The sequence below is a fragment of the Felis catus genome, chromosome A1, assembly GCF_018350175.1.
Source record: "Felis catus isolate Fca126 chromosome A1, F.catus_Fca126_mat1.0, whole genome shotgun sequence".
NCBI lineage: Eukaryota > Metazoa > Chordata > Mammalia > Carnivora > Felidae > Felis > Felis catus.
In genome coordinates this window covers 196,749,441-196,774,160 of record NC_058368.1, presented here as the reverse complement: position 1 = coordinate 196,774,160, position 24,720 = coordinate 196,749,441, and the positions used below count along the sequence as shown (strand labels likewise).

The following is a 24,720-nucleotide window of genomic DNA, read 5'->3' as shown; positions in this document are numbered from 1 at the left end:
AGCTTGTGAGATCGAGCCACACCTTGGGCTCTGTGCTGAGAGCATGGAGCCTGCCTGGGATTCTCTCTCTCCCCCTCTCTCTCTGCCCCTCACCTGCGCATGCTCTCTCTCTTTCTCTCTTTCAAAATAAATATTTAAAAATAAAATAAAATAAAATAGGCTGCACCATAGCATGTCCAGGGCTCTCTTCTAGTCTAAATGGCTTAGAGAGCAGGCTCACATCTGACACTTCTTTATATGTGTCTTTATATATCTTTTTGGAGTGGGCATGTGTCGTTTCTACTCAGCATTCTCTTCCCTCCCCTCCGACAAGGCACTTGGTTGTCCTTTGGGGAGACACCACTCTCCCACAATATATCTAGACCTTTTTGTGTGTGCCCCTCTGGCAGTCTATAGAAGTCCGTGGACCCTTCTGCAGATGTATGTTTTTAAATGCATACTATAGACTGCATATGATTTAAAAGAAGTCAATTATATTGATATCGTTCTCAAATAATTACAAACATGAAATTTTGCTATAGTCTTATACATACACTTCTTTTTTTTGATTACATTTATTTATTTTTGACAGAGAGAGACAGAGCACAAGTGGGGGAGGAGCAGAGAGAGAATGAGACACAGAATCCGAAGCAGGCTCCAGGCTCCGAGCCATCAGCACAGAGCCTGACGCGGTGCTCGAACTCACAAACCGTGAGATCATGATCTGAGCCGAAGTTGGAACCTTAACCGACTAAGCCACCCCGGCGCCCCCATACACTTCTTTATTAGCACATTAAATAATAAGATCTAGTTGGTCCGCTACCTACCATATTTCAAATAGTGAGGAACATAAACGATACTTTGAGATACCGACAACTGTGATGTAATACGAAACACCCGTGATTTCTGTTGGTGACAAAGTTATAGGTACTTTCAATGCTACTGTGATGTGTTTGCTACATTTGTAACAGAAGGAAATGCTAAATTTCAGGTAGAAGTCAGTGAAAAGAGAGCTATAATTTTTTCCTATGTAAATCAACCGTCCCTTGTTAAGAAACCTTTGTTTAGAAACTGCTTGACTCCGGGATTCCGAAGTAAGCGTGCAACCCAGTAGCGGCCAATCAGAGCAGAGACTGGCTTAGCTATAGGCATTTAAGCCAAAGTGGTAGCATCAGAGTGCACCCTGGGCCTTTGCTGGAAGCCTGGGACGGTTCTTTCTGGTGGGTTTGCTAAAGAGGATTGGGTGTGGGCCTGGATCATACATACCTTGCCTTCACTGGGGAAAACCGACCTCAGGATGAAGCCGGTACCGAGGAAAGCAGAGCTGAGAAGTGATCATTCACAACTTCCTGGCAACATTCCTCCTTTTAATGTGTTAATTATGGAAGCCAATACATTATCTGTTGAAGCCAGTTTGAGTGGGGTTTTCTGTTCATTGAAATCAAAGCGGTCATAACTAATACAGTCCCATAAAGCTGGCACAAAGTAGGTGGCTCATGAAGGCATGATGAATGAATTTCAAACAATGTGGCGACGTGATTAATATTGTTTGCTAGACTCATCTGTACAGAACTGGCTTGATTGTGTATTAGAGGATGAAGGTATACTTAAAGCAAGCATTCCATGGGCTTTTTGTTGGCTGAAGGAATAAAAGAACTCATGCATTGTCATTACTTTCTATTTTTAGCCTCGTATATTCCTCAGTGATACAACCAAGACCGCATAACACAAGTCTAGAGTCATTTGGGGCCACAGTTACAAGCCAAGTCTGTGGCCCGCTCACCATGGGGAATAGCATGCAGTGATATAAAGGAAGAAAGTAGGTCTATATGTGCTGATATGGAAGCACCTCTAAGACTCTTCAAGAAGGAAATTACAGGGGCGCCTGGGTGGCGCAGTCGGTTAAGCGTCCGACTTCAGCCAGGTCACGATCTCGCGGTCCGTGAGTTCGAGCCCCGCGTCGGGCTCTGGGCTGATGGCTCGGAGCCTGGAGCCTGCTTCCGATTCTGTGTCTCCCTCTCTCTCTGCCCCTCCCCCGTTCGTGCTCTGTCTCTCTCTGTCCCAAAAATAAATAAACGTTGGAAAAAAAAATTAAAAAAAAAAAAGAAGGTAATTACAAAACAGTAATGACAGTAAGGTTCCATTGTCATTAAAAACGAAATCTCCCAAGCAAAACTTTGAGTTTCTCTGTGAACATAATGAGTGTATAAATCAAAGAGAAAAGTCTGGAAGGTCACTCACGAAACACTAACAGTGGGCACCTCTGGGGAGGGAGGGGTATCAGGTGGCCGTGGTCACAGGAATGTCCTTTCTCTCTATTCTTTCCGTTTTTTTTTATACAAGGATAAAATAATTCTGGATCGTTTGTGTAATCTAAAATAATTTATGATGAAAAAATAAGAACTCTGGCAGAAAGCGGACTATTCCCTTTTAGCCTGCTCCCCACCCCGTACCGAGGTGTCATCAGTATTCTCAGGGAAACTGAAGATAGCAGGGATGTGCCCATGATGCTCTGCTGCTCCCCTGATGCTGTGCCCATGATGCTCTGCTGCGCCCACGATGCTGTGCCTGCGATGCCATGCTATACTCTCTGTACCTTGCCATGCCTATGAGGCCATGCCCTTTCCCTGGGACTCTCGTTCTGGCTGCTCCAGGAGCCAAGGAGATTCCACCCCATATAAAATGCTCCTGGGGTGGCCTACTGACCTGGATTCTCTTCTCAGTATCCTGACTCCAGCTGCCTCTTCTGCCAAACTCCACACGGCCCAGATGATTTCTCCTGCAGATGGGAGAGGGAATCAGAGCATCTCACAGTCAGGGCAGAGGCCCCCAGGGAGACCCCTATTGGGGTGGCCAATCCAGTCTATGCCTGTTGTGCACACTGGGAATTTGAGTCTTAGAATGGGGAAGAGGTTTGTCCAAATGTGAGTTTAGTGCCAGAGTGAGACTCCGACCTGCCTCCCAGTTCAGAGCTCATTTTCAGGGGGGTGCCAAAAGTTCCCGCTGTCACAGCTCTCCTTTACGGAGAGATCTTGTCTCCAAGATGTCCCTGTCACAATGCGCATCTGTTACTTAAATCACACATTCAGCACTCAGCAACCTAGTTTCCCAGAGGAGCTGGGTTTTAGCATAGAAAGCAGATAGCAAGTTACATTTTATTTTATTTATTGTAAAAAACAAAATTGTAGGGGCGCCTGGGTGGCTCAGTCGGTTGAGCGTCCGGCTTCGCTCGTCGATGATCTCGCTGTCCGTGAGTTCGAGCCCCGTGTCGGGCTCTGTGCTGACAGCTCAGAGCCTGGAACCTGTTTCAGATTCTGTGTCTCCCTCTCTCATGGTCATGAGTTCGAGCCCCGCATCAGGCTCTGTGCTGACAGCTCAGAGCCTGGAGCCTGCTTCGGATTCTGTGTCTCCCTCTCTCTCTGCCCCTCCCCCTCTCATGCTCTGTCTGTCTCTCTCTCTCTCTCTCTCTCTCTCTCTGTCAATAATAAATAAACACTAAAAAAACAAAAAAACAAAATTGTAATGACACAAGTGAACATATTAAAATAATGTATTTCTGCCATCCTAATGCTGTTTCGTGTGCGCAGCTGTATGTCTAACATACATACTTTGCACGCGCGTTTATGCACACAGCTATAATCATTTCATAAGGATTTTTATAATTTTGTTTCACTTAATATTGTACATTTTCCCCATTTTCTTTTTTTTAAAAAATTTTTTTTAACGTTTATTTATTTTTGAGACAGAGAGAGACAGAGCATGAACAGGGGAGGGTCAGAGAGAGGGAGACACAGAATCTGAAACAGGCTCCAGGCTCTGAGCTGTCAGCACAGAGCCTGATGCGGGGCTCCAACTCACGGACCGCGAGATCATGACCTGAGCCGAAGTCGGCCGCTTAACCGACTGAGCCACCCAGGCGCCCCCATTTTCCCCATTTTCCACATCGCTTTCTCCTGCCTTCTGCAGAGTATTTCATCATGTAAATAAACCATATTTACATAAGTACATCTTCATTGTTCTTCTAAAATATTCCAAACATACAGGAAAGCGCAGGAACGACACGCGACCCAGGTTCAACAAATACTGATACTTCAAAAAGGTTTTTGAGACCTTTTTCAAGAAAATAAACCATTACAGGTACAGCTGGAGCTGTCTTCTGTACAATGGACTCTAATCTCCCAGGACAAGCGACATAACTTGCAAGGCTCAGTGCAAAGTGAAAATGCAGAGACGGGTGTTCAAAAATCATTATGAATTTCAAGACAGTGACAGCAGAGCGTTCAAGGAAGCATGGGGCGTTTCTAAGTGCGCGGCCCAGGGTGACTGTGCAGGACGCACACCCACGAAGCTAGCCCTCAGGCCCCCTCTCCTGTCACATTCCTGAAAGTGATCTGTGTCTTTGCTGTCCCATGTTTACGCTTTTCCTTCATACACATGCATTGCCCAACATTATGGAGTATTAGTTTACATATTTTAAAATATTACGGGGGCGCCTGGGTGGCGCAGTCGGTTAAGCGTCCGACTTCAGCCAGGTCACGATCTCGCGGTCCGTGAGTTCGAGCCCCGCGTCGGGCTCTGGGCTGATGGCTCGGAGCCTGGAGCCTGTTTCTGATTCTGTGTCTCCCTCTCTCTCTGCCCCTCCCCCGTTCATGCTCTGTCTCTCTCTGTCCCAAAAATAAATAAAAACGTTGAAAAAAAATTAAAAAAAAATTACGTAAGTGGCATAACAACGTGTATCCTTAGACCGCTTGCTTGTCTCGCCTATTGTTTTTGTGATTAATCCATGCGGATTCATGAAGATGTTATTGATTTTCACTATCGTCTAATATTCCATTATGAGATCTCACCACAGTTCATTTTTTTTAGAACCCTTCTCTTTTTACCATAATTACTAATGCTGCAGTGAACAGCCTTGGACACAGTTCTCTGTGCACATGTGAGCTTCTGTCTGCTCTCTGTGAGGAGGTGTGGAATCGAACTGCTCTGTCTTACTACATGGTGGGGTTGTTTCCGATTTTTTCCCGGGCATCAATGTGCTCCCCTTACGTGTCTCTGCTTGGAGATGCCCCACAGACATCCAACCCCCCTTGGGAGACTTCCCCCTAGTTGTGTTTCCTCTAAGACCCATCACTCACTGAATCCAGAAACTGGATGTCCTGTAACCCTCCCCCCACCCCGGCCCCCATTTCCTACCTATGACCAAAGCCTACTGATTCCCAGTCTAAACTATGGCTTCCACTCATCCACTCCTTCATATCCTTCTTGCTACCTTCATTGTCTTGGCTTAGGATCCTACCTCTCCCCTGGGCACTTCTCCCAGCCCCTCCAGCCTCCAGCCTCCCAATTTGTTGCAGAACCTATGACTCTAGTGAACTGCATTTTGACTAGTCTCTCTCGCACGCATGTGGTGGAGATCAAAGCTGTGAGTTATACAAGAGCAAAGACTATATCATGGGTCCCATTTGGGGGCCTGTGTCACAGTGCCTGACACCCGGCAGGTTCTGAAAATATTTGTTGAATCAAAGTGTATGTAGACATCATGCTGTAGTTTCCCCATCTTTTGAATCAGACCCCTAGGATAAATTCCCAGGGGGAACGTTATGGATGACTTAGGATAATGACTTCGTAAGTAAACTTGATCCACAGAAAATTCTAGGTCAGGTAGGGTAGATAGGATGATCCTCACCAAGGAGTCATTTTCCCAAGGTCCCAAAGCCAGAAAGTGACAGAGTGTCAAGAAGAAGTCTTCAAGTCTTGCCATCGGCCTGTCTTATTTGATAGAGATACTAAATTTAGATGGTGCCCTTTAATGTCAGGTGACTGTCTCTTTAAATGTTGCTGTTCTGGTATACATGTAACAATCTGGTAGAATTCACATCTCTGTAAGAGCAAAACAGAACAAAATAACCCTCACATCTATGAGCCTTTGTTTCAGTATCTATCAAATGGGCAGACGATCTCTTTGCTCTGTGGACAGATAAGGAAGAAGCACCTTTCTATCCCCTACCTGGATCCATCCTTCCCATGCTTAGTGCACAGTTATTTATGAAACCGAGGAGGGTGAATGAAAAACAGCTCTCTGCAAAAGTGACTTAATGCCCCTCACCTGCTGATCTGGAAGCCCTTTAATCATTAGCATATGAAAGAGAAATCTGCTAAGTGTATTCCCAAAAGGTACTGGTGATTTCATAGGCTAACCCTCCAGGAAGAAAAGGGCATTGACTAACACTAGAAATGCCTTGCTTACGATGGATTTTCAAGCGCCCAAGATCCCCACCCCCCAACTCTGAGACCCTAGAATGACACTATCTAGTGTATCTTTCCAAAGGCTCAAGCCCTGCACACGCAGCCCCGCACACGCCTGGCTTGCGGTCCTGGCTCTGCCCCTGGAGGGCTGCGTGGCTTTGGCCACATTCTCCTTACCTGTACGGTGAAGGGGTAGATAACGCCTTCTCCCCTGCACCCCTGCAGCTCTCAGGTTCTGTGTTCAGCGAAAGGTGGAGATGGCTGTCAGAATTGACAACACAAAGCAGGTGTTTTTTAGTTCCTCTTGGCTCGAATTTCTGCCTCCTGGACGGAAACTGGGAAATAGGTGTGTTTCTGACTCCCTGGCATGGGTCACAGAATCCGAGTTGCGGGTGGCCGGCAGGAAACCCAAGTGATTCTAAAGACCCAGGTCCTAGCGCTCTGCCTCCCTCAAAGAAAATTCACCATGCCCTGATCCGTGAATAGAATACAGCCAGGTCGTCAGCCACCGTGTTCTCTGATTTACCCATGGCACCTAGCGCAGTGGCTGGCACGTAGTAGGTGCTCATTAAATATTGGCTGAACGATGGGTAGTTTCTTGTAGGAAGCGTCATCTAGGGGAGCCTCTTAAATGCAGATTCCTGGGCCCACTGCAGAGCTACCCGATTGTAATCTCTGGTAGCAGAGCCCAGGTGACCGTCGTGCCCTCCAGAGTTTGAGAGCCACAGTTATAAGCGTCTGAATAAAGTATGCTCCTAGGATCAGAAGGGAGAAAATGCTGTTGTTTTTAATGTTGAGCATTTGTCCGTGGTGACTATAATCAAGTGAAAAAGGTTCATATTGCTGTCGCCATTTCCGTGGAACCTGGAGGAGTCTGGGCTTTGCCGGGTGTATGTGCAAAGCAAACTTTCACTAATCTCAGGAGAGGCGAGGCCAATAAAAAGGCAGAGCAGATAGGAGCGAGCCACATGAAGTCCAAGTTTGGCATTATTATTGCCCTTCACTTGGAAGTCATAAAACAAGAAATGTGCCACCGTTCCGGCTTCTTGGGAGTGGTTAGCTGGTGTGAGGTTTTTCTCAATTCCTTTCAAGGGTCTGTGGCTTGGACCAGACACAGACCTGGGTTCGAATGTTGGCTGCGTCTCTAACTGCTTGGTCTTGGGCTAATCACTTTAACCCCTCTTAAGCTTTAGTTTCCTCAGTCATTACGTGGATATCATAATGCCGACTACTCAGGGTTGTTGGAAACAACCTGAGATGATACACATTCAGGTATCTGGCCCATGTGTGGTATGGAAAAGTGAAGTTTTAGCCGGTAACCTATAAACGGCTATCATATTGGAGCTGCAGGGTTCAGGAAAGGGTCGTTTAGTTTAGCTCTTTTGTTTTATCCTTGTGCAGGGGCCATGCTAATCTTCTCTGTGTCGTTCCAATTTTAGTATACGTGCTGCCCAAGTGAGCACAGCTCTTTTGTTTTAAAGGCAGGGAAACAGCCTGACGGAGGGCAAGCAAATTGCACAAGATCACCTAGCACCTTAGGTTTCTTGAGGGCTTCTGTTCTCAACGAAGATCTTTGAGTCTTTCCATGGACCAGAGAGGGTGAGGAGGCTGAGCTCTGTAGGTGGCTTGTGATGGAGGCATTTTGAAACGTGCTTTTGAAAAGAAAGCTACATATCTCAGGTGGGGAGTCTTATCACCTGAGTTGTTTGCCAGCCAGAAGCCTGTTCTGAGGACATAGTGATTGGTGAGAAAGTCCTTGAAGCTGCTCAGTTTGTGGCTCTTCTGTCGACACCAGAGTTTAAGGACACCAGAGTTTCGAGCACTGTTGAGGCCTTCCCTGGGAGGCCCTGTCTGGTACTGTGGTTGTGCAAGGCCAAAGCCTGGAGATGGCTGGCCTTGGGGACTCCCTCTCGGCTGCAAGGGGCTCAACGCCAGTCACAGGCCATGCTGGATCTGGTAGGGACATCTCTGGAAACTTGTCCTGCAGGGTTCTGACTGGGGTCTGTGGGCAGCGGCAGCAAAGTCCTTGGTGCTAATGACGATGACCTTGGTGACGGTGATGACGATGAGGGAGGACGAGCCCAGCTATCTGCCAGGTGCAGGGCCCAGCAATTTCTTTTACGTGCACTGATTTGTGCAACCCTCACAAGAACCCTATGGGGAGGAAACTGTGGCTCAGAGAGGTTGAGTAAATGACCAAGGGCACACAGCTAGCGAGCACCAAGATTCAAATCTGGATCTACAGGAGTCCAAGGCAGCCAGCAGCCTGTGAGTGCTGGAAGAAAGGAAAGTAACACGGGCCCGTTCCTTCAAGGGACGTGTATTTTCTCCCCATTTTTACAGATGAGGAAACAGAGGACCAGAGTTTAGTGTTTTTCCCCGTGAGGTCAGGCACCGTGCCAAGCACTTTACATATTTTACCTCTTCACTCATCATAACATCCCTATGAAGTAAGTAATTCTATGATTTCCACTGGTGTAGATGAGGAGACCAAGGCCTGACACTAGATGATTGGCAGGGGTTCAGAACCAGACAGTCTGACTGCGGTGGGGGGGGGGGGGGTTGCCCATGCTCTTGATCTCCTGAGTTGCCCAATACTGAGACAAGATGTAGCAGGACTGGGCCAGGACCCGGGACTCCTGAATCCCAGGCTAGTGCTCCAAGGCTAGATGGAGGCTCTCTGTTGGATTCTTCATTCCTTAAAAGCGCGCTGGCCTAAAGCCCAAAGAGTGAAATCACGCCCTGCGGTTCTGGGAACCTCAGACTGGAGAAGAAGGAAGCTCTTGCTCTGGTGTTCAAGTCTGAGCAGGTGTACTGAGAACTCTCCCTGTTTCCTCCTCTGGCTGGGAGGGAGCCCACGCAGGGTGGGCAGGGTGGGCAGGGTGGGGCAGCCCTCCTGAGTGCCAGTGGGGGAGGAGAGCAGGAGGGAGGCAGGCGTGCCCAATGAAACAGGCCTAAATCTTCCCTCCTTAGGCCTTTATCCAGGTGGTGCCCTCATGCGCTGCCTGGCAAACAGCAGGGCATGATGATGAGAGTCCAAGGTTACAGTCAGGAGGCCTGAGTTCTGGTTCTGGCACCATCGGCTCCGGGCAGTTTCCTTGTCTATTCAACGGGTGGTGGGGGTGTGGGGGGAATCAAAATCCCCTGGATTCTATAGTTAACACATTGTTTATTAAGCACCTACTGTGTGCCAGGCACTGGAGGTATAGCAAATGGGAAAGCAGATTGAGTCCCTGCCTTCATGGGTCTCAGGGTCTAGTAAGGAGAGACGCGAAGACCAAATCTTCACTGAAACACATGTAAGATGGCAATTATGGCCAGTGTTTTATTTTTATTTTTTTAAGTTTATTTATTTATTTTGAGAGAGAGAAAGGCACAGTGTGTGTGTGGGGGGTGGGTGGGGGGAGAATCCCAAGCAGGCTCTATGCTGTCAGGGCAGCGCTCCATGTGGGGCTGGAACTCAAGAACTGTGGGATCATGACCTGAGCTGAATCAAGAATTGGATGCTTAACCAACTGAGTCACCCAGATGCCCCTAAAGGAAAGGCCTGTAGAGCTAAGGGGGCCCATGGCGGTGGGGGTGGCGGGAGAAAGAAGGGGTTGACAGTCTGAAGGGCAGTGGGGACCCACTGAAGTGGGGACCCACCCTCTGAAGATGTGGTTACTAGGTAGATGGCCGCTGGTCAGTGGAAAGCACTGTGTGTGGGTGCGGGTATTGAGAGGGTTCATCAAAGGAACTGGGTGGCCAGGGGGCCTGGGGAAGTGGGCATGTGAGCCATGCATGGTAAGAGAAGTCATGGAAGTTTATTCAGGGGTAGGGGAGTGAAGAGAGACCGGAGGGAGATGGTCAAACTTAACAGAATACGAGTCAATGCATTTTTCAAGGAAAAGAAAAAAAAAAAAAAGGCCACCTCCTTTGAGGAGCCTTCCCTGATTTCTCCACCTCTGACCTATGGTTTTCCTCCCTCTCTGGTCTTGCAGCTCAGGCAGAAAACCTCAAACCTCTGGGGCAGTCGGACCTGAGCTTATGTACTGTGTCTTCCTGCTATTGAAATGCACAGTGACTTCAAACCAAGTCCTCTGCCTTCTCGGGCCTCAGTTTCCCCAGCTGTGCAGAAGCAGGTTGTCTCAAAGGACCCGCCCAGCGCTAACGCAACGTGATTCGCTCTGGCAGGAGCGGGGGGCTGCCCGCATTGCTGCGCAGGCACCGGGCCGCTGGCTGGGGCATCGTCACCCGGCTGCGGGCGCTTTCCTCGGGGCCGGGGGCTGCGAGCGAGGACCCCGGCGCCAGACGTGGCGCAGGAAAGTGGGGGCGCGACCCCCGGCTCGCGCGGGCACCGCGCGGCCCCGCCCCCGCAGCCAGCGGCCCTGCGGCAGCCGGGCCCTGAGCTCCGCCCTCCGCCTCCCGCCGGCCTCGCTCCCTCCTCCCGCCTCCCTCGCTTGCTCGCTCGCTCCCTCCCCCCGGCCGGCTCGGCGCTGACTCCGCCGCACGCTGCAGCCGCGGCTGGAAGATGGCGGGGAACGACTGCGGCGCGCTGCTGGACGAAGAGCTCTCCTCCTTCTTCCTCAACTATCTCGCCGACACGCAGGTACGGCCAGCAGGGGCCGCGGGCCGGGGGCCAGGGGTGCTGAGCTGCGGGGGCTGCCGTCGCAGCCGCGGAGGCCGGGAGGCGACGGTGGGTGCATCGGGGGGATCGGGGGTTCCCGGCTGCGGAGCCCCCCTTTCCTTGCACCCTGAGAGGATCTCTGTTTCGGAGGTAGGGAGCTGGGGGCTCCCCCCGCGCAAGCCCGAGCGTGGGGGGAGCTACGGCCGCTGGGGAGGGTCTGGCCTCGGGTGCTTGGAGTCTGCCCCCCCCCCGCCGGCAGAAGTGGGGGTTACCGCGTTTCCTTGGGGAGGTGGAGCCGCGCCAAGGTGTGGGGGACCCTCAGGCTGGCCCTGGGTGCTGGAGGCGCGCCCTCAGACTGCCGGCACTTGCTGCCGTACTTTCACGTGGACTTGTGGCCCCGGCTCAGGCGCCTGCCCCGGTCCCCCGAGTGCCCTGGTCCTCCGGTCTCGGGTGCCCGGAGTGCTGCTGCTGGCCCCCCGCGGCTCCCCATCGGCGCCTGCAGCGCAGAGTTTCCTGCCGGTTGCCGGCTAAGGGCTTAGGGGGTCTGCGGGGCACGTGGACATGCGGCCGGAGATAGCACCTTCCTGGTTTCGCTACCGGCCGATCCCCCGGGGGGAAAAGCACGGCAGGATGGGGGTGGAAAGGCTGTCTGGGGGCGCCTGGGTCCCCCCTGCGGCGCGCGGCCCCGGTGCGCGCCCGGCGATGCTGGGGGAAGGGAAGGCGAGGCGGCGTCCCGGGCTCTGGCTGCGCCTGGGAGCCCCACCGGCGACACGCGCGTGACAGGAGAGGGTGCTCTGGTGTGCCGGGGCGGGGGGAGGCGAGAGAGCTGGTGACTTGGAGACGGGGAGCGGGGGGGGGCGGCTGCTGCTGGGACGAGCCGCCACCGAAAATGCCTGCACTAGGCGTACGCGCCCCCCACCCCTTCCTTGGTTTTCCCCACCCCATGCCTGTTGCAAGCATAAAGTTTGGCCCCATAGTTATGGCTTTTTCTCCCGGCGCCCGGCTGCGGGTAGCGGGGAGGCTGGGGATGCGGCGGAGGCGAGAATGAGACCCCGGATGCGGGCGCACGGCTGGGCGCGGAGAGGGGGCCGCCGGGCGGAACCGGGCGCGGCTCGCGAGGGCTGGTTTGGTACCTGGAGTCGGAGCGCCGGTGCCGGCTCGTTTTGCATAACACTGGAAGGGAGGGGGAAGGCGGAGGGGGGGCGGGCGGTGGGAGGAGAGAGAGGGAAACTTTGCTTCTTGTTATAATCTGCCTGTCTTTGGGCGGCAGCAGCTGTCATGGGACCGGGTGGGCGGGGAGAGGCTTGCAAGCTGACTCCTAGCCGAGAGACTCGACTTGGAGGGGACGCGCAGCAGCCGAGACGTTCAGCTCCGGGCGGCGACTCCCGGCTGGCGGCTGGGACGGCGCGGCGTGGCGGGGTGTCGCGGAGAGGAAGCCCGCCGCGCGCGGGAGAAGGCCGACCCTCGCCCGCTGCAGACATCCATGCGTCAGGGAGCCGCGGGGCCTCGTGGTCGGTGGCGGGCGTGCTGGGGTGGTTTCGGGGCTGGGGCCGAGGGGGTGGTGGCGTGTGATCGCGCATTCTTAGGGCCGGGGGTGGGGTGGGTAGTGTGTGTGATGAGCGGTCTGCGCGCGCGGGTGTGTGTGTTTGTGTGCACACGCCGCGCGCGCCGGGCGCGTACCTTTACCTCTGACGAAACTGCAGTGGAGCTCCCGCGGCGGTCACCGGGCGCCGTCGCCCGCCCCGCGCCCACGTCTACTCGGAAGGCAGATCCCAGCCCCAGCCCCACCGCCGCCCCGTTACCGCCGCCCCCCTCCCCAGCCCCAGCCGACAGCCTGGGCCTAGGAGGACTGGGTGCGGGCGGGACAGAGCTACCCCCGGGAAAGTTCTGTCCTCATCCCTTGCACTTGTCTGGGGGTGCCTCCAAACCTCGCGACTGAGACTCGGGTGATGGAAGCCTGAAATAGCAGGAGACTCGTTCGGGGACCCAGAGCAAAAACCGTCCGTTCTGGACCCTGGTTTTAACTCCATCTTCAGTGTTCTTTGGCTCACCAGTAATTCATTATTTGCCCTTTAGTCTCGCAGTGGGCCTACCCTGCAGGGATATTTCACCCAAGGAAACTAGAAAATTGGGTAATCGGCTGTCAGCAGAAGCAGTGCAGTGAAAGTTAATCTGGGACGTTTGCTTTTTTTATTTAACCACGTGACAGGCAGAGGCTCCTCTGGTGATCTTTGCCGGCCCAACTTGGGAAATGTAATTGATAGGGGAGCTTTGCAGCCACCCCTAGAAGGTTCATAGAGCCCGGCCGGAAGAGGACCTGGGCGGGCCATCGCGTGCCTCCTCATTTTACAGTTGGGGTTAGAGGCTGCGAGGGGTGAGCGGCTTGTACAGGACCACGCAGCCAGCGGGTGACAGAGCCACCCAGGGCTCCTGACTCCAGGTCCTGTGTGTTACCTCGAAATAGCACTGGACTTGGAGTCAGAAGGCCTGAGTGGAGTCGCCTTCCCCACTCTCTGGCTGGGTGACCCCAGAGCGAGCCATTTGAACTCTCTGAGCCTCCTTTCCTCCATCTGTCAAATGGGGCTGGTGTTGCAGGCAAGAGAAGAGGAGGTCGAGGTGGTGGGGGTGAGCTCTGCTTGCATGTGAGATGTCTGGTTGTTCCTGCAACTCCCTCTCCTCTTCCAGACCCTCCCTGTCCCTCCCTCCATTCCCGACCCCCCCCCCCCCAGGGGTGGGGAAAGCGAATAAAAAGCTAATTTATTGTCTTTATCCAAAAGACTTGTCTTTGGTGGCTAATCCAGAGTTAGAGAGAGGGAGGACTTGTGTTTAGGAGACTTAACTTTTACCCATTCGGGCCAAAGTTCAGAAATTCTGCAGACCGAGGATTGTGAAAGTTTCTTGGAAAGGTTTGGGGCACGTATCCCAGAGGACTTTGGGTTGGCTTCACCTTTGCCCAGCCTGTGCCCCTTGCCTCCAGTGCCCTCACCCACTGTTCCTGCATGGCCCTCTCGAGCAGGCCTTCCTTTCCTGGCTTGCTCTGGTTTGTGTCTCTTTTGGTTTTCTTAGTCTGTGTGATACAACCAAGCATTTTGTGTGTGAGTCCTGTGGCCCAGTAAGATTCTGGAACTAGAGTTGTGCCTTTCATCTCTTTGTGGCCCCGTGGCACCTGCCACCGTGCTGAATTCCTTTGCTTGGCTCTTGGCTAGGCACGTGAATTACAGGGGAAGCTCCTAGGCGGTCCCTGAGACAGCTGGGCAGTCAGTATGGGTAGAAAGGAATGCAGAAAGCTACAGCTATAGGCCATGACTTAGGCTCTAAAGGCCACACAGTAAGCCCACACTAAATATGGGTTGTTTGAAGTCACTTGGGACATCAATCGTAGATAGATGTCCAAAATGTCAGAGCTGTACAAATCATGTGGTCTAATCTCTTACCACTTAAAAATATTCAATTATAGAATTGTTAGAAAATACTGGCAGGCATGAAGAGGAAATTGAAAATAGGTAATCTTACCCAGAGGTAACCCCTGTTAATTTTTATATATATTTCCAGACCTTCCTTTCCTATTGATTCCTACCGATTGTATCTTTTGCACAAAAATGGAGTCACTCCTATCGATTATATCTTTGCACAAAAATGGAGTCACTCATTATATCCTAATTGTAACTTGGAATCATGCTGTTGTAATATGCTTTTTTTTTTCTCCTCCAAACAATATGCTGTGATTGTCTTTCCACATCAATAAATATTCTACTTAATATCATACTATCTGAATGGTTATATAGTATTTCATTGAGGGTTGAACCAAAATGTATTTAATGAGTCCTTTATTGTTAGCCATTTAAGTTGTTTACAATTTTTGTTGTTCTTGTAAGCCATGCTGAAATGAATATCTTTGCATATGTCTTCTTTCCTTCATTTAAATTCCTAGAAGTGAAATTACTCTGTCAAAGGAACTATGCAGGCGTTTGGGAAACACATTTCTGGATTGCCTTCTAGAAGGATTGTGGTGATTTACACACTTACCAGCATTGTGTGGGAATGCCTGGTTCCCTGTAGCCAGAAAACTCTTGGTATTTTAATTGGTTTTCATTTTTGCCAGTCTGTTCATCAATAAATTCTTTTAACCTTTTGTTTTAACGTGCATTTCTTTGTTCACTTGTAATGCTTCCCCCCTGCCCCCCCCATATGATGATGGGCCATTTTTGGTTCTGTTCTGTGAACTGTCATGTTTATGATTTGGCCCATTTCTCAGTTGGTGTCCTATCCCCTCAGTGTTCTAAAATTGGACCTGAGTACTGAGAAGGGGCCCCGTCACATGGAGATTTGGGAAAATGGCTTGAACTCCTTAGTGTTCACCTGTTGGGTATGCAGTGTTGCAGCTTCCATAGCCCCCCAGCTTCCATGGCCCCCCATGCCAGGGCTAACTGCTTTTCCAAGTCAACGTTGCAGGCATCTAGAGGGGCAGGTTGGAGTGCAGCCTTGGCTGGGTGCCTTTGCGCACCCCTCACCTGTGTGGGAACAGGGGGAGTAACTTCCTCACCTGAGCCCAGAAGGGGACATGTGTGCTGGCTTTGTTTACCTGAGGGCAGGGCTCCACTTTCACTGGGGCTCCGTGGCTGCTACTAATGATCAGGATGCCTGTGAAAGCCAGGAAAGGCAATGGCCCAGCAACTGGGCCCTGGGGGGCTCATATTTCCCCTTCACCTTGGGACTCTCCTCTCCCCAGCTGCTGCAGGCCAGCCAGAAGCTTCACCATTGCCAGGGTATGAGTCACCCTTTTCCCTCTCTCTCTCTCTCTCTGGAATAATAGAAGGAATACTGGCTTGAGTCAGAAGCAGCCTTGCAAATGGGGACTTGGGCTTAGAAGTGAGGTCATAACATGAGCACTGCAGTGCTAACAGCTAACTCCTCCTTCATCATCCTCAGCGACATCTGTCGGAGCATCCTTTAGATGCCGTGCACTCTGCCAAGCATTGTTTTTGCATTGTTGCGTTTTGTCCTCAGGGAGAGTCTACAAAGGGTAGGTGCCATTATATTACCATTTTACAGATGAGGATTTTAGTTTCAGAGAACTGGCTGGCTTGCTGAAGATAATCTACCTACGCTGTCTTGGAGTGAGTAGAAGAGCCAGGATCAGAGGCGAGGTTCCCAGACCACGTGACTCCAAGCTCCCGAGGCAGGGAGAGGCAGGGAGAGGCAGGGACGACTCCTGTGCAGTGTGTTTCTAGCACCTCGAGCGAATGAAGGCACATTGCAGAGAGAGAGAGAGGGAGAGAGAAGACAACTCATCAGGCCCTCTGCTTCTCTAGGCCTCAGTTTCTCAATCTCTGAAGTGGGGATTGTAGTCCCTAACTCCCAGGGTTGAGAGTCAAATAATATAATGTATATAAAATGAGTCGCAGCCTGCAGCTCAGAACACTTGGAATTCTTTTTGAAGCACTTTGGAAGGGCAGGATTAAGTGTAAGCAAACTCCCCTTCATGCAGTCTTTTTGTATGCAAAAGAGGGAAACATAATTCTTATGTGAGGGTGAAGGAGACCCAGATAAAGTCATTTGGAAGAGAATGAGCAGGCCCATTGGCTGTTTCTTCTCCAAGGTACTCCAGTGCCTCACATCGGTCCTGTGGACTCGTCCTGTGGACTCTCGTTTGATGTAGAATCAATTGGATTGGATTGGATTGCCCTTTCTGTTCCTCTCCCCGTCTTCCGGTCTGGGTCTTGTCTTTTCATGACTATGGGATTCCTGCAGTTACTAGAATGCACGTCTGATGCCATTCCCTCGCTCACACATCCCCTCCCGCCGCCCCCCCCACCCCCCACCCCGTGGCTTCCCAGGACTTTTACACTAAAGCCCCAAGTTTAAATGTTCAAGGGCCTCCAAGGACTTGAACTTGGAGAGCCAGGCCCCTGACTTTATCCTGCTTCGTCTACTTTCTCTTTCGGTATGGGTGTCCCCTCCCCCTCCCCCAGGGTATGTCATGAATCTTCTTCCTGGAAGTGTAGTCTATCTCCTCTGCCACTATTTCTCCCATTTCCATACTCATCCTTCCAGATCCAGCTCCGATGCCATTGTCGTGGTGCCACCTTCTCCCCGCTCTCCAGGCACAGCTGCTCATCCCTGGTGTGGCCACTGCACTCACTCATCCTCCGTGGGTTGGCCTTGGCCGGTTGCTGGCTGTGAGACCCCTGGTGGGTCCCGTAACCTCCCTGCACTCCTGTTTCCTCCTGTATAAAGATAACAATAAAGAGTACTTGCCTTATAAAGTTGTGGCAAGAAGTCAATGAAAATCAAATGCAAATGGATTGAAAGCGCCTAACGCGCTACGTGCCGTATAATAAGCACCAAATAATGGGTATTTTTTTTTCCTAATGTAGGCCGTGTTAAGTTTACTCATTTAGGAAATCACTCCACCCCACCGTTTAAATGTATTCCTAGCCCACCTGCACTTCGGGCTCCTCCCACCCCCACACCTGTCCTCCAGGGGAAGCCTCTTAAGTCTACCACTCCCATGGACGGTGCTACCTACTGTCCCTCTGGTGTCTGCGTGTTTCTGTCCCTACCGCTAGGTTGACAGCTCTGGGAGGGCAAGAAATAGTATTTTTGTCCTGAGCTAGCTTTGCGGTTACCTGTTACGTAGATGATTTTTTTTTTTTTTTTTTTGAGCAGAAGAATGTTTTATGTGATTACGTGTCAGGTTCTCTGAAGAGAAGTTTGTGTTTTAAACATTTTACTCTGGAAAATGTCCAACACGTACAGAAGGGGCCGGCTACGGAATGGTGTGGTGAATCCCCATGTTCCCATCAGCCTGATTCTGCCATTTTGGACCCATGGCCATTCTTGTTCATCCACGCACACACCACATCCTGTCGTCCGTGACTGTTTCAGTGTGTATTTGTGAAAAGAGACTTTTGAGTACTATCACATGGTTTCTCCCAGTAACGGTGACGTTGGCTCTGTTGTCCCCATTTTATAAGTGCACAGGGATTGGGTTAGTCACTTAGGGGCTTGCAGCTCGTGAGGGTCTAGCCTGGGATTTGAACATTGACCCCTGAGCCCCGTCCTCTCCTGCCATGCTTGGGAGGGTCATTGGAGAGCATCCACTCTTTCCCTGCCTTTTCCAGAAGAGGAATACGGAGCGAGGCACAGAAGAAGCCACTTAGCTGGAAGAGGTCCAGGTCCCTGACTCTCAGACCTATTCTTTTCCAGTATCAGAACTTGGGGAGGGGGTGTCTTGGCTCTGGGGGACAGACAGGTGGATAGTCCTCAGAGAGACTCTGTTGCCCAGGTGGCTGGGCTTTGTGGTGGCTGTGGGATCCTGGGGTGCATTCCACTGCCACCCCTGGACGGGCTGCATTTGTTTCCTACTCTTACAGCTCCTAAACCCCAAAGGCCCCCCCATGCCCCTAGCAGTTAACCCTGGGTTTCTTCATTAGGTGCTTTCATAAGGATTACCCAGTGAGTGAGTCAGGGGGTGGCGATGGGGGGTCAGAAGCCTGGGTTCACAGGGCTGAGGGAGGGTCCGATATGAAGCATACAGCTGGGCTGGGCACAGGGTCTGTAGGCCCCTGATGGCAGCTAGACTCCTGAGCTCCCCACCCTGCCCTTTTTTTCTTTTTTAATATTTCCCCCCACCCTGACTACTCTTTAGGGCAGAGAGATTTGCTGCCCAGGAGTAGGGTAGGAGACCAGAGAGACTTTTACAAATGGGAGGGTAAAGTCATTGATTAATTATCCCCAAAGGCCTGTAATTACAGCTCCCTCTTTTAGGTAAGAAAACAAACATTTGCCCCGATTATTTGTTTAAGTGGCTGAGAGACCTTGAGCCCTAGGGTTGGGCTCTGATTCTGGGAGCCCTGTGACCTTGGCACAGGCTTCTTTGTGCCTCAGGTGTTTCACCTGGGAAGTGGGACGGATAGTAGCACATAGTTTGGAGGGTTTTAGGACTAGTTGACATGATGTCTGTAAAATGCTTAGGAATATTCAGTGAGTAGGAGCCATTGTTAGTAATAAAACAGACAAATCCAGTGTAGACCCCGCCTTTTGCCGTCCCACTGAGCTCTGGGGCCTTGATCCCATTGAGGCCGCCCTGAGGTTTCTCTTCCAGAGTATTATGTTTTCCTTCCCCCTCTGCTTCCGAGGGAGCTGAAGAGGAATCCCACCCAACCTTAGCAAGGACCGCAATATTGACTTTTAGAAAACTGAATCCAGTTAGATGCTACTTGAAGAGAGAGGAACCAGGTAGTGGTTAAGAGCTCTCGGCTTTGGAGTTTCGCTGCCAAGGGTTTAAAATCAGGGGCCTACCACTTACTAGCTGTGTGATGAGACACTTGAGCAAGTGTCTTAACCTTTCAGACCCCAGTTGTAGAAGCAAGCTCCTGGGTATGGCATTCAAAGCCTCACGTACACCATTGGGGAGAATCGTGGTGTTTTCTTTGGATAGCTACAGCAGAGAATGGATAACGCTCGCAGCATTGCCTGACATAAAGTAAGCACTCAGCAAACAGGTGCCACCAGGATGGTGACAATGACAAGGATGTATAAACACACCAGTGGAAAACAGCTTTCGGGGAGCTGGAGTGCCTTACAGACCATCTTACTCAGTGCCCTTACCTCGAAGTGAGGAAACAGGCTGGGAGCTGACCAGAGACTGGCTTCGGGTCACCTAGCAGAGGCAGGACAGGACCCCTAGCTCCTGTCTACATGGGCAGGGCTGGCTCTGGATAGCAGACGCTCGGCTGTCTGGGACCCACTGTCTGGGAACTCAGCCGGGCGAGCCCTGCTTGGCTGAGAGGGATGTTCCCCAGCAGCCCTGCAGCCGTGTTTTCTCCCTTGCTTGCCTGGCAGAACACAGCCATTTAGCAGAGGGAGAGCGAGGAGACGTTAGAAACCAAGCCCTGAGCAGTTGCGGCAGCCGGCCCACGAGTGGCTCCCTGAGGTTGCCATGGCAAACAGCCTTGGCAACGTGGCTGCTGGAGCCTTTATTTCTGGTCTCAGCCTCCTCGCGGGAAGCGTGGTACCCAGGACGCTGGGGAGGAGGGCCCTGTCTTGGCTCCTTGACACCACGGATGACCCGGCCTCCGCGCTGCTCGTGATCCCGGAGGCTACAGCAGCCACTGTTTAAAACATCCTGCGGGTCCACCCTGCACAGCCTACAGAAGTGAGCTCCTGGTGATGGCATTCAAGGCCTCAAATGCCTGCCTACCCTTCTAGCAATTTATGCCTCAACTACTGTGAGACTATGCCATGCTGGATCTGGTGCGGCAGAAACAGAACAATATAATAATCTTAACATGGGCCTGGTGTCAGGGGTTCGCGGTCTGGCCTCAGGTTCCTCGGTCAGGTCCTATGCCAAGTTAGTCATGTAAATTATTCACAGTCACATTACTCTCTGAGGAACCCCATGAAGGAGTGCCCATCGGTCTCCCCAATTTACAGTTGAGTAGGCTGAGGCTGACTCCACAGAGTTTGTGGTGTTGGTGCCATTCCTTCCTGTGCCAGGCAGCCGCTCGGACTCCTAGCATGAGGCGTCTGTCTCCTCTCCCCACCTCTGGCTGCATCCTTCAAGGCCCAGCGTGAGTTCCACCGCATCTAATTCTCCCTCTTGCAAGTGGGCCCTTTCTGCTCTGTGATCCCCCCGTCTATTATAGACCTCTCATGTGCCCTGCCCCACTGTGTATTCTACCACCCTGCTGAGCTTATCCCTGCCCTCCAGTCACCCCAAAACAAAACAGGGAAACTGGCTAAAGGGGAGAGCTCTGACCATCCAGGACTTTGCACTTGGCATGCAGCGAGGAGTCAGCAAAGGTTTTCTGTTGTTGTTGTTTTTCTTTTTAGTAGGCTCCATGCCCAGCGTGGGGCTTGAACACATGACCCTGAGATCAAGAGTCGCATGCTCTACTGACTGAGCCAGCCAGGTGCTCCAGCAAAGGTTTTCATTAATATTGTTATTAATAACAGTAATCGTAGAAACAGCTAACCCTTAATGACCAGGTTCTAGGCTGGGACTTTCAGGTGCATTATCTTGTTTAATCCTCAACCATCTGGTGAGTCTGGTGCTACGACAGACCAGAAAGCAGAGGTTGCAAGTTCAGTGGCTTGCCCCGCATCCTTCAGGCAGATAGTGGCGAGGCTGGGACTTGAACCTGGGTCTGCCTGGCTTCATAGCACTTGGTCTTAACCACCGAAGTGTGGGTAATCTGGCTGAGCATAGAGAAAGGACTCCAGTGTGGGTGATGGGCTACAGGAAGGAGGCATCTGCACTTGGCTTCAGCAAAGGGGGGGGGGGTGCTAAGTGGAAGTGAGTGGGATGTGAGAGAGAAGGCCCAGAGTGCAGGGGCCTCAGTGGCATCCCTATAGCTGAGACAGGGGTGCGGAAGAGGAGTTGCTTTGGGGGAGGATTTGTATGAAGAGTAGACATCCATTTATTCAGGGCCCACTGTGTGCAAGGTTTGTCCCCACCCCTGGCTTTCCCTAGAGCCTTGTTAAATGCAAAATTCTGGTCCCAGCTTGTGATAACCTTTGTTTATGTGTTTATTCTTCACTGTTCTCTCCTCTACCCACTCAGGACCGGAGATCCCTAAGGAAAGGGACCTCATCAAGCTGGTTCACCATCAGATCCCCCAGTGCCTTACCAGACGCAGGTACAATATAGGCCCTCAAAAGATGTTTGTTGACTGACTGTCTGAACAAATGCTATTTGAGCTTTCAGGAAATTCACCAACCATTTGCTTGGCCCCAGAGGCCCCTTCTCTGCTTGGAACTATGTTGGGGTGTGTGGGCGAGGGGACTGGGGGAGTTGTACCCGTCTTCACAAGGGGCTTGCTGCCCTTGTCTCCAAGATAGGACTTGCACACAAAGGAATCAAAGACAAACATTTTTTGGAGCCTCCAGAACCCCGCTATCAGAACGCATCTGCAGTGGACATGTCTTTGTAGAACGTTAAACCACTGCTGGAATCCAGTCTGTTACAGGGCATTGCTCTGGCCCCACTGTGGAGGGGCTCAGGGCTTCAGGAGTCTCTGTGGTTGCAGGGAGGTGTCTGGTCTAATATTTCCACACCTTCCAAAGAGATCGAAACCAGCACCTTCCTTTGGGCCTTCTGGCCATTGCCCGTCTGCTTATTCCAGAGGAATCGGGCAGACTGGCCTCCACTCTGGAGGAAGAAAGGGGGAAATTCAGGCAGGAAAAGGAGAGAGGGAGCCCTCAGGGTCCAGTGACCACACTCTGTAGCCTGGGACAATTAACTCCACGTGGTGTCAATCTTGCCTTGCACAGAATCCACTCAAGACCCTGTTCTGCATAGTATCACCACCACCCCCGCCCCACCCTTCCTGCTCAGGACCAACTCACTCTTTTTTTATTTTTTTAATTTTTATTTATTTATTTTTTTATTATTATTATTTTTTTAATTTTTTTTTAACGTTTATTTATTTTTGAGACAGAGAGAGACAGAGCATGAACGGGGAGGGTCAGAGAGAGAGGGAGACACAGAATGGGAAGCAGGCTCCAGGCTCTGAGCCATCAGCCCAGAGCCCGATGCGGGGCTCGAACTCACGGACCGTGAGATCGTGACCTGAGCCGAAGTCGGACGCTCAACCGACGGAGCCACCCAGGCGCCCCTGGACCAACTCACTCTTAGTTTACACACCATTCTTACAAGCCTGGAAGTCCTGTCCACACCTCATGACTTCAGTAGCAGTAAGCCAGTTCAGTTAGTGTGTGTCTGTGCAGGCATGGGACAGGTTGGGGGTGGGGGACAGGGTTCTATCAGAGGTAGAAACACGTGGATATGTTTCTGGGCGGTTAACTGGGAGCCTTTTGGTAAAGGGACAAGGAGGCCTATCGTTCCGGAATACACCTTACAGAAGTTACAAAGTTAATGGGCCATAGAGACAGAAATTTTCCCAAGGAGAGGTATATTCTCTCCAGTGTTCTCTGTTCGAGGAAGCAACGAAGAGTGAAGTACAATTCGGCATTAACCACCTAAAACAGGAAGTCGATCAGAAGCAGGAAAAGTTCCAAAGTTACCTACAAACTTGCCTTCTGTGAACACACGTTATTCCCCAATAATGCCAAGTGAATAAGGAGTCGGTCCTGCCATAGAAGTTTCTCTGAAAGTTAATGCAGTTAACTTTAACAGTTGAACTGTGAATGTGAGGTGTTGGTTTTTGTATTTTTAGGGCTGCACAGGAGTATGTATGTATAGATGCAGTGGGAGTCTGTATGACTGGCCTCAAGAAATTGTGTAGCCCTGGGGCACCTGGCTGGCTCAGTCTCTAGAGCATGCGACTCTTGATCTCGGGGTTGTGAGGTCGAGCCCCACGTTGGGCGTAGAGATTACTTAAAAATAAAACCTAAAAAAAAAAAAAAAAAATGTGTAGCCTCGTGATTAATGAGAGCAAACTGTCTGGTTCAGATCTTAGCTGTGTGATCCAAGGAGTTAGACAGCCGCTCTGTGCTCTAGTTACCCAGCTCCCAGATGGGAATACTGATATGTCCTACCTTCCAGGGTTGGTAGAACTAATCAGTGATTCTCAACCATGAGTGCATATCGGAATCAACTGTGTAATTAAAACAATAATAATTACACGTCTGGGGCTGTCCCAGACTCAGTGAATGAGAATCTTTGAGAGCCGGCCCTTAAGCTTCTGTGTTTTTAGAAGGCTCCCTCTCATGGCACCCTGCTTTGGTCTTGAACAATCAGATACTGTTCGTAGAGTATCTGGCATTAACTCGGTCATTCCCTCCCCTCTCTGTCCTTTCTGCCTTAGTCCAGAACACAGGGTAGCACGTAGGATAGAAAAGACCCAGAAGCAGATAGAAGCCCCTTCTGTATAAAGCAGGGTAGCTTCCTTATGTGGCATTTCCACTCGATCTTCACATCAGTTCTGTGTTGTCAGCAGGGGCAGGGGGTACTATTCCCATTTTATAGATGGGGAAATGGAACCGAGAGAGTGCAGCAGATCAGTTGTCAGCTATTGCCTTCATCTCTCTATCTGTCTTCCTTGATCCTCAGCCGCCTCCTCACTTACGGGGCCACTCGGGGGGGGGGGGTTGGGGGAAATCATGATTACTTCAAGAGGTGGGTGGATTGGAAGAGGGGAAAAGGAAGGAGCTTGAGGGAATGCAAGCCATTTACAGATCCTCAGATCAGGGATCGTTGGGTTTATCGGGACCCTTACAGATCAAAGGGTGTCTGTTGGTCATGGTCCCAAGCCATGTGGTGGTTTAGGGGAAGCCAGGGGATTAGAACCCTGTTCTCCGGATGCCCAGCTCACTGTCCTCCCAGCTGTATGTGCCGCTTCTATGGAGTGGACAGGGTGTGGCTCAAGTGATCACGAAAATAGTCTTCAAGTTAGTGTAGTGAGGCCTTTGCACGTGCTGTTCCCTCTTTCAGAAATGCTCTTCCCAGGCATCATGGTTTGCTGTTCCCTTTCCTCCTCCAGATCTGCTGAGACATGTCCTCATGAAGGCTTTCCCTGACCTTCCTGCCCTGACCCCTTTCTATCCCAGCACCATATTGTCTTTTCTCTAAGGCACATACCATTCCCAAATACGCTCATGTTTCTGAATTTGTACCTCGTTGGTTGCCTGTTGCCCCCGTGGGAATGAAAGGCTCCACAAGGCCTGTATATTGCCCGAGTGGTTTCCACTGTATCCCTAGCACCTAGCCCAGGGCCCAGCACGTGATTGGCCTTCACTGAATCTTCCTTCCTTCCTTCCTTCCTTCCTTCCTTCCTTCCTTCCTTCCTTCCTTCCTTCCTTCCTTCCTTCCTTTTCTTCTTTAACATTTATTCAGTTTTGAGAGACAGAGACAGAGTGTGAGCAGGGGAGGAGCAAAGAAACAGGGAGACACAGAATCCGAAGCAGGCTCCAGGCTCTGAGCT

The 24,720-nt window shown here is 51.2% G+C and overlaps 1 protein-coding gene and 1 non-coding gene across 3 annotated transcripts in view; one reads left to right on the top strand and one right to left on the bottom strand.

The window, feature by feature from the left end:
* Nucleotides 1-7,580: 7,580 nt before the first annotated feature.
* LOC111556752 lies at nt 7,581-7,688 on the bottom strand. The gene has a single exon (XR_002736480.1). It is a non-coding gene; the product is annotated as a U6 spliceosomal RNA (small nuclear RNA).
* Nucleotides 7,689-10,661: 2,973 nt separating this feature from the next.
* PPARGC1B (PPARG coactivator 1 beta) overlaps nt 10,662-24,720 on the top strand; it is a 112,566-nt gene continuing 98,507 nt past the window's right edge. Inside the window, exon 1 of one of the 2 annotated variants that reach the window (XM_045036997.1) lies at nt 10,662-10,813. In XM_045036997.1, coding sequence (XP_044892932.1) covers nt 10,736-10,813 — 78 coding nt within the window. In that variant the 5' untranslated portion in view covers nt 10,662-10,735. The remainder of the gene's footprint in view (nt 10,814-24,720) is intronic. The other variant, XM_011286128.4, reaches the window with a different exon arrangement.